The following is an 18,848-nucleotide window of genomic DNA, read 5'->3' on the forward strand; positions in this document are numbered from 1 at the left end:
CCGGACCGGGTCCCAGGGCGGCAGGAACCTGGGCCGGGCGGAAGGACTTGGCGAGCCGTTAGAGGGCCGCCGCGGCTGTCGGCTCTCCTCCCTTGCCGGACTTGCGCGCCCCAGCGCCCGGAGCCTCCGGCGCTGTGCCCACCCCGCTCCAGCTCGCGTCTCCCGACTCCAATTAGGTCAGGCTCGGAGTCCCGCGGCCACGGCTCCGGCCCCCAAGCGCGGCAACCACTCGGCTCGCCTTTCTTTCTTCCCTCGCCTTCTTCTCCTCTTGCCTCACCCTCCCCCCTTCTTTTCACGGTGCTGGGTTTTTTGTTGTTGTTTTACGCTTTAGGGGTTTTGTTCCTCAGCCCGAGCTCATGGGTGTACATTATCATGCTCTTCTTTTGTAGAGCACCTCAACGGCCATGGAGGCTGAAGAGACGATGGAATGCCTTCAGGAGTTCCCTGAACATCATAAAATGATCCTGGACCGATTGAATGAACAGCGAGAGCAGGACCGGTTTACTGACATCACCCTGATTGTCGACGGTGGGTCTCTGCCCTCCCACTACCCGCCTTTTTTTTCTTTTTTTTTTTTTTTTAACCCACTCTCTATGGTCTTCCTACCAATGTCTGCAGAGGATGTGCACTGGGACCGCAGGGCCGCCTGTCAGTGCCGCTCACATAGACCATGCTGCCTGCAGAAGGCTGGTTGGCCAGTCACCTTTCAACCTAGACTGGTGTTCATCACATTTTAATTTCTTGCATCCTGTTAAAGTTTTCTCATTGCAACTTGAGTGCAAGATAATGGTGCTGGGGATAGGGAGGATGTCTCAAAATGTTTGGTTAACAGTAGTTTCCTGTAAGCTGCTTTGAGAAGTCCCTCATAGGAGTCGTTTGAGAAGTGTTGATTCCCTTCTAGTTTCCCAAATAGTCTTAAAGGCAAAACATAAGGGATTCCTTTGCAGCATTCACATGGCATGTGGGAATCCCCAAAATAAAATGCGATTTTTTACCAGTCTTAGGAATTGCTATTATAGTGGAGCAAACCCAGCTTGCGTATGTATTATATCGTGAAAATAGGCTGCTCGAGGCAAGTTACTTTTTAAATTATAGGTCTACCATAACTTGAGCTTCTAAATATTAAGCATATTAAAATGTTTTTCATAGCAGACACATTCGATTTTTTTGCCTTCTCTATGACTTTTTCTTCTCTTTCCAAATGATTTTTTTTTTTTTAGGTTGTCCTTATATTTAGCATTTTCAGCTGAGTATGATTTGCCTCTCATTGCTTAGTTGGAAGTAATGAAAGTGGTAAGAGACCCCTTACCTAGTGTGGTCAGTTGGCTTTTATAAAACTGACTTAAAGTATTTAAATTAAAGATTTGGCTTTTTGTCTAATTGAGATTAAAATTTGCCAGAGTAGCTGCCAAGAATATTCTGACTTTACTTCAACAATTTAAATAGTTACGTAACGTAATTATGTTATAAAGAAAGGCCTATTTTATTTTGTATAATTGTTAAAACTGTTATGTAGTCTTACATTTGATTTTGTGCATATGCATGATTTTCTCTTTCTTTCTTTCTTTTTTTTTTTTTTAAACCTAGGACACCATTTTAAGGCCCACAAGGCTGTTTTGGCTGCCTGCAGTAAGTTCTTCTACAAGTTTTTTCAGGAGTTTACTCAGGAACCATTGGTGGAGATAGAAGGTAAATGCTTGTTTTAAATGTAATATTTAGCAAACATTGGTGAAGAAGTTTTAGACAGTTAGTGTGTCAAGAAACCATGGGAAATAGGCATCAATAGTTGCATTAGATAACTAAATTGTTGTTTTGACACCTGAGAATGCTTACTTTTAGTAAAGTGCCTGATAGAATCATCTGCCAGGAAAAACTCTTAAGTGGTAGATGTTAGTTTCTAAAAAGAGTCCTTTGCATTGCTGAAACCAGTAGTCGCTGTCTTGTGAAAACACATATTAAAAGTGAATTACCATCCTTGTTTAGTAGTCTTATGTTTCAGACTGGTGGAGATGCTGCAGGTTACAGTAGAGGCCTCTATACCAGCAGAGGTAGTGATGTACTAGCAGAAGTACAGATAACTTGCACAATGTGAAATGGGCTTCCACAGAGTGAAGGCTAGGAAAGATAAAGTAGTATTCAGAGGAAACTCTACTGGCTATAGAATGTCTGAACTGGAAGAGTTCATTTACTAGGTATTATCTTGAAACAAAAATTGATTTTTGTATTTACTTGACTTTTCTGTTTTTGTTTTTTTTTTCTTTTGAGTCAGTCTCACTCTTGCCCTTGACCTGCTGGGCTGAGGATATCCTTCCACCTCAGCCTTCCAAGTAGCTGGAAATACAGGTGTGTACCATCACACCCAGCTAATTTTTTGATGTATTGTAGAGACGAGGTCTCACCATGTTGCCCAGGCTGGTCTCAAACCCGTGGGCTCAGGCAATCCTCTTGCCTCCACCTCCCAGAGTGCTGGGAATATAGGCGTGAGCCCCCATGTCTGGCCTGACTTTTTTCTTATAATAGCCCACCAGGTACCAGGCATTGTGCTGTGTAGTTTATTATTTGAGTTTCCCAGCAGTCCTTTGACTCTGGATACTGTGGCAGGTGCCTGTAATATAGTTTCAGCTACTAGAGTTGCTGAGGCAGGAGGATCACTTGAAACCCAGGAGTTCAAAGCTAGCTTGGGCAACATAGTGAGATCCCACCTTTTTGGGGAAAAAAAGTGGTGGTGTTTCTAATTTACACTCCAGGAAACAGGCGCTAAAAGATTGCTTACCAGGGGTTGCCTAGCTAGCAAGAGATTTAGTTTGTGCTGTTAATTATCATCTTTTTGTTTTCTGCTACTTTGATAATTTCCATCCTCTCAATACCATCATCAAAATCCAAAAGAGTGGGGAATAAGTCTTTTTGCCTACATAAATACAGAATTTTAACTTCTTTTAGGGTTCCTGAGTTTTAGTTTTATTATATCTCTCTTACTGTTTACATAGTCTTTATTATCAACAGTTTGTCTAGATACACTCTTTTTCCATAGGGGAGTAAAGAAAGCATGGAGTTAAAACTATCTTTTAATTTTGGTATATTCCAGTCTAGCATTTCAGCAGATGTATTTGCATCTAGATTATCCTTTGATTATCTATAATGGACAGAACACAGGCAAAATGAAAATCAATAAGCGTAGTAAATGAGAATCTAACTGCCAAGGTACTATTGGTTTCTACTATAAGGTGGGACTTCATGAATCATTCACTTGAGGCTTACTAAATTTATGACTCCAGACAGGTTACTTTCTCTCAATGCATACGTGTCTTCTCATCCAAAAAGTGGGTTAATTATAGACTTATAATGATTAATTGAAGTAATGTATACAGACTACCTGGCATAGTGTTTGGTGCATTGTCAAAGCTTAGTAAATAGGGGGTATTTATCATATTAAATACCTATTATATATTATGTTCTGTGCTAGACCCAGAGCATGAAGAATTGATGAAGATGTTCTTTAAAGAACTCGAAAATTTAATAGCAAGTGAGCAACATAGATAAATGCAAAAAGTATTACAAAGACAATGTGGAGTGGTGTTACCTACCTTAGAGAGGGAAGATACTAAGGAGTAATTCATTTCTGAGCAGAATCTTTAAAAGTTTTAAAAAATAGGCTGGGCACAGTGGCTCACACCTATAATCCTAGCACTTTGGGAGGCCGAAGTGAGAGGATTGCCTGAGCCCACGGGTTTGAAGCCAGCCTGGGCAACTTGGTGAGACCTCATTTCTACAGTAAATCAAAAAATTAGCCAGGCATGGTGGCACGTGCCTGTAGTTCCAACTATCTGGAAGGCTGAGGTGAAGAGATCACCTGAGCCCAGTGGGTCAAGGGTGCAGTGGCTGTGAACCTGCCACTGTTCTCCAGCCTGAGCAACAGAGTGAGACTCCAACTTAAAAAAAAAAATTAAATTTAAAAAAATAGAAGTTTTAAAAAATAAGTTGCCCAAGTTGGAATATTTATTGCTGGTGGAGTGAGCAGCACTGACTACCTTGAGAAGTAAGATCTTCTGAAGACCAATCACCATGGTATTTCTCTTGTACCTCTCAGTACCTCTGACCTGCTATGTTTTTTATAGTACAGCACATACTAGTCTTCAGTATTTTAAAAGATACAGAAGTAAAATGGAAAATCACTTTATTTTTATTTGGTCAGATTGAGGTTTAAAGAATACACTTGACTCAGTGTCTTAAGCCCCAACTTTGGGTTTACTGTACTGTCTTGCAAGGTCACCTGGCTTTAAAGCAAGCCCTGTGCATATAAATTAGAAAACCTGAGTTTTAGTCCTGGCTTTACTGTTTAATTTGTGTGACCCTGAACATCCTTATTTTTTGTTTGTAAAATATGTCAAATACTTTTTGATTATGTCATGTACATTTTTATTTTATTTTATTTTATTTTATTTTATTTTATTGTAGAGATGCGGTCTCACCAAGTTGCTCAGGCTGGTTTTGAACCCGTGGGCTCAGGCAGTACTCTTACCTTGGCCTCCCAAATGCTGGGATTATAGGCGTGAGCCATCGCACCTGGCCAATAGTTGTAATACTATGTTAAGAGACTGGGTGCTGTTAAAATCCTCTAAAGAAGCCGGGCTCAGTGGCTCAGCCTGTAATCCCGCGCCTTTGGGAGGCTGAGGTGAGTGGATTGCCTGAGCCCGCGGGTTCGAGACCCGCCTGGGCAGCGAGACCTTATCGCTATAATAAATTAAAAAATCAGCTGGGCGTGGTAGCACATGCCTGTAATTCTGGCTACTTGGAAGGCTAAGGCGGAAGGATCGCCGGAGCCCAGCAGGTCGAGGCTGTGGTGGCCGGGAGCAGCCTCTGCACTCCAGTCTGAGCGACAGAGTGAGACTCCAACTCAAAAAAAAATAAAAAATCCTCTAGAGAAAGTTTTTTATTTTTTTTTGGTTTTGGTTTTGTTTTAGCAGGCAATCAATCTGGTTAAGTTCAAACTACCGTCTGGATTGTGGATCCAATTTCAATTTGGTTTTCAAGATCTTTGTAATGTTATGCAGGTCCCAGCTGTGCCGACCTGGGTGGTAGTCCATGCCATCTTGAAGTTCCCAAAGTCTTTACTAGGCTACCTTGGGTCAGTTCCACACATACGAAGTTTGGTGGTAAACTTGAGATTGCATACAGATTTAGAGGACCTTTCTCCAGCTCCCTCCTCGCCATAATTTCCTTTGCATGCAACTCCCAGGAGCCCCTTAATATGGTTTTCTGACTAGAAAACAGGTTCACTGTGCTTTCATATGCTTCACGCAGAGGAGTTCATTTGTTGGACAAAGTGGTGAGAAAGAAAAGGTAGAGAAAAAGATAACATGAATTCCCTCTGTACTCTGTAGATCATCATCTCTTTCCTGGTTCTTTTGTCAGAGAGAAGAACTTTTAGAGTTTAGGACCAGCCACAGGTGTGCAGCCTCGGAATTGGGGCTTGCCTTGAGGCAGAGCTAAGAGAAAAGAAAAATTACCAGGTATCCCTCCCTCCTTTCTCACACCTCCCCCTCATCCCCTTTTCTGATTCTATCCAGAAAGAGCTTCTCTTGGAGCTTTTTTCTGTCTCACCTTACTGCTCAGTTATGTGATTGGGCTTTCCTCTGGTCTAAGCTGGGATATGTGGGAAGAAAAATAAAAACCAGGAAACTCGCTGCTGTTTGAGTTTTGATTTCTTTCCCCTGTCTGCTTGCCTCTATTTACTTTTCAATCCTTGTATATTTGCCTTATGTATTCTCTCCAGGATTTTTAGTTGTAATCAACGGTCAAGATAGAATGAAGTGTGCTTTCTCCATCTTAGCTAGAACTGGAACCCCAATCTGTAAAATATGAACAATGACTTAAAGCAGTGCTGTAAGCATTAGCTGCACATTAGAAACACCAGGGGAGCATTTACAAATACCAGTGCCCAGGCTGTATCTTCAGATAATTAAGTCTTTCAGGGGTGGTATCCTAAAATTCTCTAGGTTCTTATTATTTAAGGTGTGGTCTTGAGGACTAGTGATACATGGGAGTTACCTGGGAGCTTGTTAGAGATATAGATTCAAGTTCCACTCCAGACCCACTGAATAAACAAGATCCCCAAGTGATTCCTGTGCTCAATAAAATTTGAACAGCTCTGCCCTAGGATGATTCCACTGTGGGTAATGTTGAGGATCACTGCCTATAGGATTGTGTAAAATGAGATGCCATGTATGTGAAAGAAATTTAGATTGTAATATGCTCTGTAAGTATAAACTCACTGGGTGCAAGCTGAGCTCTCCCTGCTTTTTTTGTGTCCCTGGTGAAGTTAGTTGCCTTTGATTAGAACCACAGGTTTTTCTTTAACTTCAAATCAGATTTGTTGCTCTCTAAGTCAACTGCCTCCAAGCTCAGCTTTGACACTTGGATTCACACCACATAAAGTCTTCAGCATTCAGTCCCTTGTTCAGAACACGCAAGCTTCTAATCCAAGCCTCTAATTTTCTAAACTCATTTTTTCCTACTTCACCTGAAATTGCAGATTCATAGCACCTAGTTTCTCTCTAATAGCACCTCTACCGTGGTGTCCAGAAGTTTTAGCCCCTGCGATTAAGGACAGGATATCCTTGTACATGTTTATAAATCTTTTTGAGTAGGAATTTTCCACCAATTGGGGAAGTTGCCTAAGATTAGGAGATGCAAGAATGTTCCCCACTTCTTTATAAGCTTTGCTGTCAGGGGGAAGACTCAGGTTAAGGTGCTCATTTTGACATTTTTCTTACTCTCAGAAAAATTGTATTTTGTATTTCATGCACTAGTATGAAAGGAGTAAGGAATTGGTAAGGAAATCCCTTACTTCTGAGATTTGTAAGTTACCAAACTAGTACTGCTAGAGAATACATTATTTTCACAGCTGTACATCTACCACCACTTCACTTACCTGAGTAGGTATCAGTTTGGTTCATGTTAGCTAATTAGATCAGTGGTTTGTTCCGAGGACAGTGTTGGGCTGGTCACATAAGCACCTGGGTGCTCATAAAAAAAACAGATCTTTATCCTAGTTTTGATTCCAGAGATTAGGTACCAGTACTTTTTATTAAGTCTACTGGTGATTCTGATCAGTCAAACCTGGGAACTAAGTCCATAGTTTCTTATTCAAATCCTTGAAGGCTAGGTATAGTTCTCAAAATCACAGATTTTAGAATTTTTCTACGGGTACTACAATATGTTTATTACATGATGCTCCCAGTGGGGTCTGGAACAATGTCATGTAACCAAATGTTAATATTTCAGCAGCATAACATGTTAATGTTCACTGTAAGTGGAATAAAAATTATACATAGCCTCATATCAGTCCAGATCAAATTTTGCTGCCAAATTTATGCAGAAGCTTCTGGTTTAAGAGATTTGTGGAAGTAGAGGTAATATGGATACGATTTAAGAGATAAGAAGACAGAATCAAAAAGATTTGTTGTTGGTCAATATGGTGGTGAGGAAGAAATAATGTATACATTTTTGGTTTTTTGTTTTTTTGAGCCAGGGTCTCTCACCCAGGCTAGAGTACATTGGCATGACCCCAGCTCACTGCAGCCTCAACCTCTTGGGCTCAGGCATCCTTCTGCCTCAGTCTCCTGAGTAACTGGGACTACTTGCGTGTACCACCATGCCTGGCTAGTATCTTATTTTGGGGGGGGGGGGGAGGATGTCTCGCTGTGTTGCTCAGGCTGGTCTCAAACAAGTGACCTCAAGAGATCTCCTACCTTAGCCTCCCAAAGTATTGGGATTGCACCTGGCTTCATTTTGTGAAGTAGAGTATACAAGAATAAGAGCCAAAAAAAAAGAGTAAGAGTGATTCAGGGTGATTAGCTACACTATTGTTTGAGTTTTAGTCTTTGTAATGGCCAAGTTAAAATGATCAGCAAGGATCTGAAGTTCCAGAAGGAAATAAGATCTAAGATACTGTTTGTTGAGCCAAGCATGAGCATATAGATCTATCCTTCTCTTATTGTGAAATACTGAGCAAATAACTCTAGGTGGAAAATGTATTGAGGCTGTATGAAATTCGTTGTTAAATGTCAGGTCATGTCATGGTCTTTCACTAAGTCTGTTACCCAAATAAGTAGATAAAAAAACATTAGTGATAAATGGTAAAACCATAGATGAACCACCACTAGAAAGAGTAAATATTTATTCCAATTTATTTAAAGGAATTTTTCATATGTTTTCTTTTATCTTTTTATTGAAAACTTTCTTCTCCTAATTTCAACCAAATTTCGTTTTCCTGAGTGTTAATAGTGCTGGTTGTGAAATGAAAAAAATATTTGTAGGCCAGTTTTCAAAGTGGCTGCTGCTCTGATTCTCCAAGTTATGTTACATTGTTGATAGGCATATGAAATTTTTTCCAAATAGAAGATCCCTTCAAAGATTCTCTGCAGGCATTTGTACCTGTCCAGAAGAGCAGAGGAAGGGTGATATAAGCCTAGTATTTTTGAGATTCTTGGTTGTATTAAGATTTTCTGGCTAAAATAGTATAAATCACTAACTTATAGTTCTCCCAAGTGTTCAACAAATTTTTTCTGATAAAAATATTAATAAAATAGTTGTAATTGGGAGAATTAACAGTAATTCACCCATCCTACTACCAGAGAATAATCTGGAGGGATGGGTGTATGGCAAAAAAACATAAATTTGAGGGACTTTAGATTTATGAATATTCAAAAATTTTCAAGCAGGAAAGTTTAAAATTTTTATCCTGTCAGCATCCTACTTAAAATCTTTATCATAGACTTAGGAGTCAGACCATCTGGGTTTGATCCTAGTTTTATTACTTGATTACTATTCTTCATTGAGTTTTTAGGAGGATTAAGTGAGTTAATCCTTGTAAATTATTTAGAGCTGTGCCTTATACATATAGTAAGTGTTATATATGTGTGTTTTATTAAAATAAAACTCATTTCTACTTTGAAAAACACATCATTTTAAAAAGAATTTTTGTTGTGTTTTAAACTTTTGGTTAAAACTTCTAAAAGACAACAAAATCGAATTGCCTTTCCCTCAGTCTTCTCTCATATACTAAAGAATAAAAGATAGCAACAAGGAAAAAATTAGGGAACCAAATAAAATTAACTTTTTTTAAAATTTTGAGTCAAAGTCTTACTCTGTTACCCACACTGGAATGCAGTGGCATGATCACCATACCCTGACCTCCTAGGCTCAGGCATTCTTCTGCCTTCTGAGTAGCTGGAACTACAGGTGCACACCATCACACCCAGCTAATTTTTAAATTTTCTTTTCTGTAGAAACAAGATCTCCCTATGTTGCCCAGCCTGGTCTTGAACTCTTGGGCTCAAGCAGTATTCTCGCTTTGGCTCCCCCAAATGCTAGAATTGTAGGCATGAACCATCCCTGACTAAAAGTAGCTTTCAGTGAATCCTCTTAGGATTCTTAGTAACTCTTAGGTTACTTATTTGGAAGCATGTAACTCAGTCATGTTATATTTTATAGTGTTGTTTCTCAATATTCATGTTGCTTTCAGACATTTTGAAAATGAGTCTGCTGAGGCTCAGAGTTTCTGACTTGCCCAAAATCACATAGTTCATGGAAGAGCTGTGACTAAAATGTGAAAGTTCTGACTCCCTGAATGATATTTTTTTCTTTACACAAATAGATGATGCTTCTTTGAACTCTTAAATGATACTCTACCAATATTCTTACTGTTGTCCTGAAAGCTGCATTCAGATATATAAAGTAGGTGGGAAGAACATACATAAAAATATTTTTTTTGGTTTGCAATTGTACGTATTGTGTGCAGTTTGGACTTGGGCATTTCTTAGCTTTCTCTTTGTTTCTGTTAATAGTTCCTCATATTCTTTCATTGGCAGCCTGAAACAATAATATATAGCCTTCAGGGGCATAAAGAAACAGTATCACTTTGGACCTAAATTTCAAGCAGAAAACTTACAAAGAAAAGTCAATCATCAAAGCTTAATTTTGAAAGTGACTTTAGTGTTTATTCATTTATTCCTACTTTGTGTGCCTGCATTTTAGGATGTACTGTTAAGTACTGTGAGGTGAGTGTACAGATCAAAAATAATTTCCCGCAAGTAGCTTACAGTCTAAGATATGTGTGAATTCTAATTGTTACAACAGACACAGAGTTGAGCCTTGGGGAAGTATTAAATCATGAAGAAGTAGAGTTCTGAACAGATTTGTGACAACTATGGAGCTTGAATCAGTTGTCAAACTCCAAACAAAGAAAAGTCTGGGACCACATGACTTCACTGATAAAACATTTAAAGAAGAATGAATACCAGTCCTTAGACTCTTCCAAAAAACTGAAGAGGAAGGAATATTTCTAAACTTATTTTATGAGGCCAGCTTTATTCTGATATCAAAGCAAGATAAAGAGACCACCACAAGGCCCAGTGCCGTGGCTCATGCCTGTAATCCTAGCACTTCATGAGCCTGAGGTGAGAGGATTGCCTGAGCCCATGGGTTCAAGATCAGCCTGGGCAACTTGGTGAGACCTCATCTCTACAATAAATCAGCCAGGCGTGGTGGCGCGTGCCTGTAGTTCCAGCTTCTTGGAAGGCTGAGGCAGAAGGATCAACAGAGCTCAGCAGGTCGAGGCTGCAGTGGCTGTGAGCATGCCACTTCACTCCAGCCTGAGCGAAAGAGTGAGACTCTGACTCAACACACACACACACAACCACAAAAAAGCTACAAGCCAAATACTGCTGATGAATGTAGATGCAAAAATCCTCAGTGAAATACAAGTAAACTGGTTCTGTAACAGCACGTTAAAAGGATCATAGACCTTGGGATACAAGGATAGTTCAACATACAAAAATCAATTAATGTGATATACCACATTAATGAAATAGAAAGCTACATTATCACTTCAGTAGATGAAGAAAAAACCTTGGACAAAACTCAGTACCCTTTCATGATTAAAAAAGAACTCTCAAGCTAGCAATAGAAGGAGATTTTCTCAGCATAATAAGGGCTACATGTTAAAAGTCCACAGCTAATGTCATACTCAATGGTGAAAAAAATGACACCTTTGTCTAAGATTAGGAATAAGACAGGAATGCCCACTCTCACCATAAGTATTCATTATAGTACTGGGAGTTCTCACCAGAGCAATTAGGCAAGAAAAAGAAAGAAAAGGCATTCCAGTCAGAAAGGGAGAAGTCAGTTTCTTCTTGCGGATGGCTTGATCTTACACATAGAAAACGCTGAAGTCCCCATAAAAAACTGTGACTACCAGCAGATGAATTCAACGTTGCAGGATACAAAGTCAAAGTACAAAAATCAGTTGCATTTCCATACACTAACAATGAACTATCTGAAAAGGAAATTAGGAAAACCCAGTTACCTTAGCACCAAAAACAAAAACAGGAATAGACTTCATTAAGAAGGTGAAAGACTTGTTTACTGAAAACTACAAAACATTAATGAAAGAAATTAAGACACAAACAAATGGAAAGAGTCTCGTTTTCATGAATTGGAAGACTTTATGTTGTTAAAATGTCTACATGGGTTGAACATCCCAAATTTGAAAATCTCAAATGGTCTAAAAGTTGAAACATTTTGACCACTAATATAACTCAAGGAATGCTTATTGGAGCATTTTGGATTTTCAGGTTTGGGATGCTCAACCAGTAAGTATAATGTAAATATTCTGAAATTTCGAACACTTTTGATCTCAAGCAATTTAGATAAGAGATACCCAACCTGTATTACACAAAGCATTCTACAGATTCAGTACAGTCTCTTTGTTAAAATCCTGATGGCAAGTTTTTTACAGAACAGAAAAGGCGGTTCTAAAAATTGTTTTTAGCCATAAAAGATGAATAAGCAAATCAGTCTTGAAAAAGAACAAAACTGGAGTTGTCACACTTCAATTTCAAAATATATTATAGAGCTCCAATAGTTAGAATAGTACAAGACTGAAATAATGACATACATACGGACCAGTAGAGCAGAACAAATAAATTCACATATAATACTGTCAACTAATGTTCAAGTGTGCCAAGAGTGTACCATAGAGAAAGGATGTTCTCTATAACAAATGATGTTGAGAGAACTGGATATTGACGTGCAGAAGGATGAAATTGAACACTTATACCAAACAGAAAAATATACTGGATTAAAGATTTGGACGTACGACTGCAAACTGTAAATCTCTTGGAAGAAAACATGGGAGGGAAGCTTTGTGACATCGTTTGTGGGATTAATTTCATGGATATGGCATCAGAATCATAGGCAACAAAAAAGTAGACAATTGGGACTACTTCAAACTGGAAACTTTCTTTTTTTTTTCATTGAGTTGGAGTCTCACTCTGTTGCCCAGTCTGGAATGCAGTGGCACACTCAAGGCCTCTGCAGCCTCGACCTGGACTCAGGTGATCCTTCCACCTCAGCCTTCCAAGTAGCTGGAACTGCAGGCGCGCGCTATCACGCCTGGCTAATTTTTTGATTTATTGTAGAGACAAAGTCTCGCCAAGTTGAGCAGGCTGGTCTCAAACTCCTGAACTCAGGCAGTCCTCCCACCTTGGTTTGCCAAACTGCTGGGATTACAGATTTTAGCCACTGTGCCTGGCCTCAAACTGGAGACTTTCTGCACAGCAAAGGAAATAATCCACAGAGTAAAAAGACAGTCTTAAAATTGGGAGAAAATATTTGCAAACCAAGTATCTGATAAAAGGTTAATTACCCAAATATGTAAGAAACTCCCACAACTCATAGTAAATGCAAAAAACTGATAAAAAATGTGCTAGGAGTTTGAATAGGTATTTCTCCAAAAAAGACTTACAAATGGCCAACAGGTACATGAAAAAAAATGCTCAAAATCACTAGTCTTCAGGGAAATGCTAATTAAAACCACCATGAGGTAATACCTCACACCTCTCAGGATGGCTATTATCAAAAAAACAAAAGGTAACAAGTATTAATGAGGATGTAGAGAAATTGGAACCCTTACATGATATTGGTGGGAATGACTGCAGCTACTATGGAAAACTGCATGGGAGGTGCCTCAAAAAATTAAAAGGAAGTACCATATGATCCAGCAGTCCCACTTCCAGGCATTTATTCAAAAGAACTAAAATCAGGATCTTGAAGAAATTTTAGCACTCCTGTGTTCATTGCAGCAGTATTTGCAGTAATCACAACGTGGAAACAACTTAAATGTTCACTGACAGATAAAGGAATGTGGTATACACATACAGTGGGATATATTCAACCTTTAAAAAGGTTATTCTACCACTTGCAACACCATGAATGAACCTTGAAGTTATTATGCTAAATGAAGTAAGCCAGTCACAGAAAGACACATATTACATATTTCCACATATATGAGGAATCTGAGTCATTTCCACTTATATGAGCCAACTACAGTAGGCAAATTCATAGAATCAGGGTGGAGTAAAGGATACCTGGGGCTGGGGAAATGGGTAGTTACTAATCAACAGACATAAAGTTTCAATCAATCAAGGTGAAAAACACTAGAGATCTGTACATTGCACCTATAGTCAACAATAATGTGCACTTAAAAATTTGTTAGCCAGGCATGGCGTCTTATGCCTGTAATCCCAGCACATTGGGAGGAGGCAGTGAGAGGATTGCCTGAGCCCAGGGGTTCAAGACCAGCATGGGCAACTTTGGCGAGACCTCATCTCTACAATAAATCAAAATTAGCTTGGCATGATGGTTGCACTCCTGTAGTTCCTGCTATTTGGAAAGCTAAGGTGGAGGGATCACCTGAGCCCAATAGGTCAAGGCTGCCATGGCTGTGAGGGTGCCACTGCACTCCAGCCTGAGTGACAGAGTGAGACTCCAACTCAAAAAAACAAAAATTTGTTTAGAGGGCAGATCTCATTAATTGTTCTTATTACAGTAAAATAAAAGGCTTCATTGAAGATGTGGCACTAAAGTTGGGTCTTTAAGGATTGGTAGGACTTGTGTAATAAGAAAAAAATGATTAAGCATGTTAATTATGACTAGGAAACTACTAGAATGTGCATTGCTTGAGAAATAGTATATAGTGTGTGTGTGATATAGTTTAAAATGTGGAAGGATAAATAGAAAAATAATGTGAAGTGCCTTGAAGCAGAGCCAGAGAGGTACTGGATTTTATTTAATAAGCTGTGGAAAGCCATTTAAGATTTTGGAGCTGAGTTGGTACAGCTATAATCTCTCTGGCAAAAAATGTAGCATGTCTGACATGCAATAGCTAATTCATATATTTGAATTATCTTACTATTCTGTATGAGCCTCTGGAAATCTTTAGGAAAACTCTTAAGGTAGTTTAAGATTTTCCAACTAGATAGGGTTGGAATTTGGCTATATTATTGTGCTATTAATAAGAATCTGCCAGGAAATATGTTTCAAAAATAGCAAATACTAATGAGGTTCCAAGCACAGAACTGTTCTTTCTTTACTAAGTGTCATAAGATTTTAACCAATATGAATACATACTCTAATGCACATCTTCTTTACAGGTGTTAGTAAAATGGCCTTTCGTCATTTAATTGAGTTCACATATACAGCAAAATTAATGATACAAGGAGAAGAAGAAGCCAATGATGTATGGAAAGCAGCAGAGTTTCTACAAATGTTAGAAGCTATCAAAGCCCTTGAAGTCCGGTAATTATCTTTTTTTAATGGAGTGTACTTAGTCATATTCAATCTTGCTCACTGTGTTAGTCAAGAATTTCTACTGTGTATCATGCCATAAAGAACTGGCATTTTCAAATTAAGAGTATTCGAGGGTCTATACAAATTCTTTCGGATACTGATTGTTCTTTGTTTTGCATTTGATTTCTTGTTCTCATGTAGAAACTGTGCTAAGATGAAATAAAGTAGTATTTTTGGTATCTGATAAAATAAGGAAGTATAGGCAGTTCTTTAAGGATCTAGATCCCTGTAAACTTTTGCTGGATTCAAATCATTAAATTGTTTTTACAAGCCTTAGTCTGCAAAGGGTTTGGCTTAGAAAAATTAGCATAGTACTATTTAAAAATGAGTAAGGAATTTGGTGAAGGTAAAATAAGTCAGGTGACGATTAGGAAACAATCCAACGAATTAGATATATGATAGCCAAAATGCATGCCATTTAAGTCTATGTACTTGGTTAGAAGGGCTAAATCGAGCTCTAAGTTTTGAATCACTTAGTGCAAAGTAAAAGGAAAACAGAAGTGTTCAGTTAACATTATTATTGCTAAAAGATGAGAGAAAATCAATGCTAAGGAGCCATTTCTGCTATTAAAACACAAAATTTATCCTAGAAGGTGTTAAGAAAACATAATGTTCCTTATTTCAATGACTAGGAAAAAAATCAGGTTGTAATGAACAAAAGACTTCAGCATCCTTACTTAAGGAATAATGGTGGTGTAATGTAGTGGCCAAGGACAAAAAACTCTAGAGTCTGTTTCTCTTGGTTAATATCTTGACTCTACTACTATGGCCTTAATGAAGTTACTTAACCCTCTTGTCAGCTCAGTGTCCTCTTTTGTTAAATGAGAGTAATAGTATACCATAGCATGGTATCTGCTATGTAGTACTTTAGATGTGAGCTATTACTATTATCTCCTGGTACTGTTTTTATGATGTGCCTCAGTATAGATCATTGCCATGACACCAGAGCACAGTTTGATAAAATCAGTTTCACATGGATACAAAATTATTTAATCCAATTCACTAACATAGCTTTGTCAAAAGATACAATTTAGAACAACTCTTAAGAAATTATTGAACTGTAATTGTACATAAATACTGTCTCTTTTAATTAGTTTGGAAACTCAAGATTAAACTTTTCTAACAAGAACTTTGTGTGTATATACTTGGATGCGTAGCACCTGGCATATAGCAGGTATAAAGGAAACATTTGTGAGTATGTAGATAGTTGCATGTATGCCAGTTAAAAACCAGATCAGCACTCTGCTACAGAGAGACCTGAACACGGATAGCAAAATAGAGGTGTGTTCTGAGGATATATACTTGATCAGGCTGTCTCTTCTCAAAAAGATTAAGAGAAATATGGATGCAGCGGGTAATACCAGATTTGTGGTTAAATAGTGAACGAGAACTTTCTGAAAAAAATGTTCTGTGTAGCCCCTTTGCTGCTCATGGTAGTGAGTGGTAAATCACTAAAGAGAAAGTTCTTGGCAACAGAATAGTAAAACATATTCTGTAATAGTGGCCTAGGTTAGATTTAGGAGGCATTTCATTGAGTTCATGTCTATAGTCATTGGGAGATAGAGATTTTTAGAAGTGGGTACAGTTGTTTTCCTAGTCTTGCTTAGAACCTTTTAGAGTATTATTATAAGACTGAGATCCCTAGAGTACTTCAGCCATCAGTGCTTTTCAGTATAAGTACGGTTACATGTTGAATTGCTTCTTGAACCAGACAGGCATGCAGTATGCTCTGAAGAGTTACTTTGAAAACAGGAAGACAGCTGGGTGCAGTAGCTCATGCCTGTAATCCCAGCATTTTAGGAGGCAGAGGCAAGAGAATTGCCCGAGTCCAGGGGTTTGAGACCAGCCTGGGCAACTTGGCAAGAACTCCCATCTACAATAAATCAAAAAATTAGCTGGGCGTGGTGGTGCGCATCTGTGGTTCCAGCTTCTTGGAAGGCTGAGGTGGTAGGATCACCTGAGCCCAGCAGGTCCATGCTACGGTGGCCATGAGTGTGCCACTACACTCCAGCCTGGGTGACAGTGAGATGCTTACTCAAAAACAGGAAGGCAACAGTATTACATATTGGTTGTTTATAATAATGCAATTCTGGGCTTCTGTAGAGATAGTTTCTACTGACTTTTTTTCAATTATATATAAGTTATATGTCACTGTTTCCTTGCATGTCTCATAATTTTTTGTGTTGAAAAGAGGGTATCTTAAATAATGTATCAACTCTGATATTAAGACCTACACTCCCCCACCCCAGTCTCTTTCACATGGTTTGTTTTTGCTGTTTGTTTAGTGACTTTCCTGGACTAATTCTGTAGTCTGTATATGTGTGGCTATTGAAGTCTTTGCTCAGTTAGCTTACTGGACAGCTGACAGAGATTTCCTAAAGTGTCTTGAGTCAGTAAGCCTCCATACCTTTGTTGAGGAGTTCTTGTTTGGGGGCATACCATCAGTGTTCTATCAGGTAGTTTACAGCTCTGCTTTAGCTTTCACTTCCTGTGTGTGCAGAACCTCAAGGTCAAATAGGTGAAAACTTGTTAAGGTCTTTCCTGGACATGCATGCAGCCCTGTGCATGTACACGGACTTCTAAATTCTCTAGAATATGTCAGAACTTTTCAAAGCCCTCTATGAACATCTCATTCCCCAGTTTTTTCCTATAAGTTTTTGTTCGGCATTTTGGTGGCCTCAAACTGGAAATGCCTTTACAGTAGCTGCAGTGACAGACAGTGGCTGTTGGTTGTTTTCTTGCAGATACCTTGTGGTTAGGACTATTTGAAAAGTGACTTCTGAGTCAGATCAATTCTCCAAATATTTAAATTCTGTTTATGTGTAAAGCCCTTAAATTGTGTTGACCATATAGTAGCATTATTATGCATATGTTCTGTTCATTGCTTGGAATGCCATCTCCCTGCTCATTCATTGACAAAGTCTTACTCGACTTTCTGGTCTCGGTTGAGAGCCAACCACTTGCTTCAAGCAAGTTAGTTTAGGTACTTCTGTGATTCTATATTTTTATTTTATCTTTTACATTATGTTAAAGCAATAATATTATTCCCACATTTTCCGATAAACTTAAGCCTCTTTTAGGCAGAGATTATGTATTTTTCATCTTTAGTAGACATTTGGATTTGAAAAGCTACCTCTCAAGATTATGCCTCTTTGACTACTCATTTGCCAAGTTTTATCTCCCTTTCTTTCCTCACTAGTCTCTAAAATCTCTTTCCTTGCCATTCAGCTCTGAGTCTAAGCTGTCTCGTCTCACCCTGCACAACAAAAACCTGGTAGCAGCAATTTTTGTTGTACTTTAGTTGTGTCTGTTTGGGGCAGGGATCTGGGTTCACCAGGACATACCCATAATTAAAAGAAGGTGAATTAGAAAGTGGTTTATAGGGCAGGACACCGTGGCTCATGCCTGTAATCCCAGCAATTTGGAAGGCCAAGGCGGGAGGAGAGCTTGAAGCCAATAGTTCAAGACCAGCCTGAGTAAAATAGAAGACCCTGTTTCTATAAAAAAAAAAAAAAAATTAGCCAGGCATAGTGGCACACTTCTGTAATCCCAGTTACTTGATAGACTGAGGCAGGAGGATCCCTTGAGCCCATGAATGCAAGACTATAGTGAGCTGTGATCCCATCACTGAATCCAGCCAGGACAACAGGGAGAGCCTGTCTCAAAAAAAGTAGTTTGCAATTTACTTCAGTACTTGTACTTGAAAACAACAAAAAGGAACCATACTTCTTCATGATAAGAACTGCTATTTTTGTTCATTTTAACATATTTCTCTTTTTTTTCCTGAATTGGAGTCTCACTCTGTTGCCCAGGTGGAGTGCAGTGGCATGCTCATGGCCACTGCAGCCTCGACCTGCTGGACTCAGGCAGTCCTTCTGCCTCAGCCTTCCAAGTAGCTAGAACCTCAGGCATGTGTCACCACGCCCAGCTGGTTTTTTTATTTATTGTAGAGGCGAGGTCTCGCCACATTACCCAGACTGGTCTTGAACCCCTGAGCTCAGGCAGACCTTGCCTCCATCTCTTAAAGTACATTTTAACATATTTCAAATAGAGATGCCTCTTTTAAGTGAGTGGCCAGGCAACAGTCATGACTTGGTTTCTTTCTTTTTTTTTTTTAATTTAGGGTCTCATTCTGTCACCCAGGCTAGATTGCAGTG

The 18,848-nt window shown here is 38.9% G+C and overlaps 1 protein-coding gene across 6 annotated transcripts in view; it reads left to right on the forward strand.

Annotated features, from left to right (window-relative positions):
- ZNF131 (zinc finger protein 131) overlaps positions 1-18,848 on the forward strand; it is a 50,268-nt gene that overhangs the window by 410 nt on the left and 31,010 nt on the right. For 2 of the 6 annotated variants that reach the window (XM_008072262.2, XM_008072263.2), the window contains exons 1-4: positions 1-176; positions 390-528; positions 1,588-1,689; positions 14,496-14,640. In XM_008072262.2, coding sequence (XP_008070453.1) covers positions 405-528; positions 1,588-1,689; positions 14,496-14,640 — 371 coding nt within the window. In that variant the 5' untranslated portion in view covers positions 1-176; positions 390-404. Of the gene's footprint in view, positions 177-386; positions 529-1,587; positions 1,690-14,495; positions 14,641-18,848 lie in introns of those variants that run through there. The other 4 variants (XM_021706027.1, XM_021706028.1, XM_021706029.1 and 1 more) reach the window with 3 other exon arrangements.

This window comes from Carlito syrichta, unplaced genomic scaffold (assembly GCF_000164805.1).
Source record: "Carlito syrichta isolate Samal-C Ts95f unplaced genomic scaffold, Tarsius_syrichta-2.0.1 Scaffold315007, whole genome shotgun sequence".
In the NCBI taxonomy this organism is placed as follows: Eukaryota; Metazoa; Chordata; class Mammalia; order Primates; family Tarsiidae; genus Carlito; species Carlito syrichta.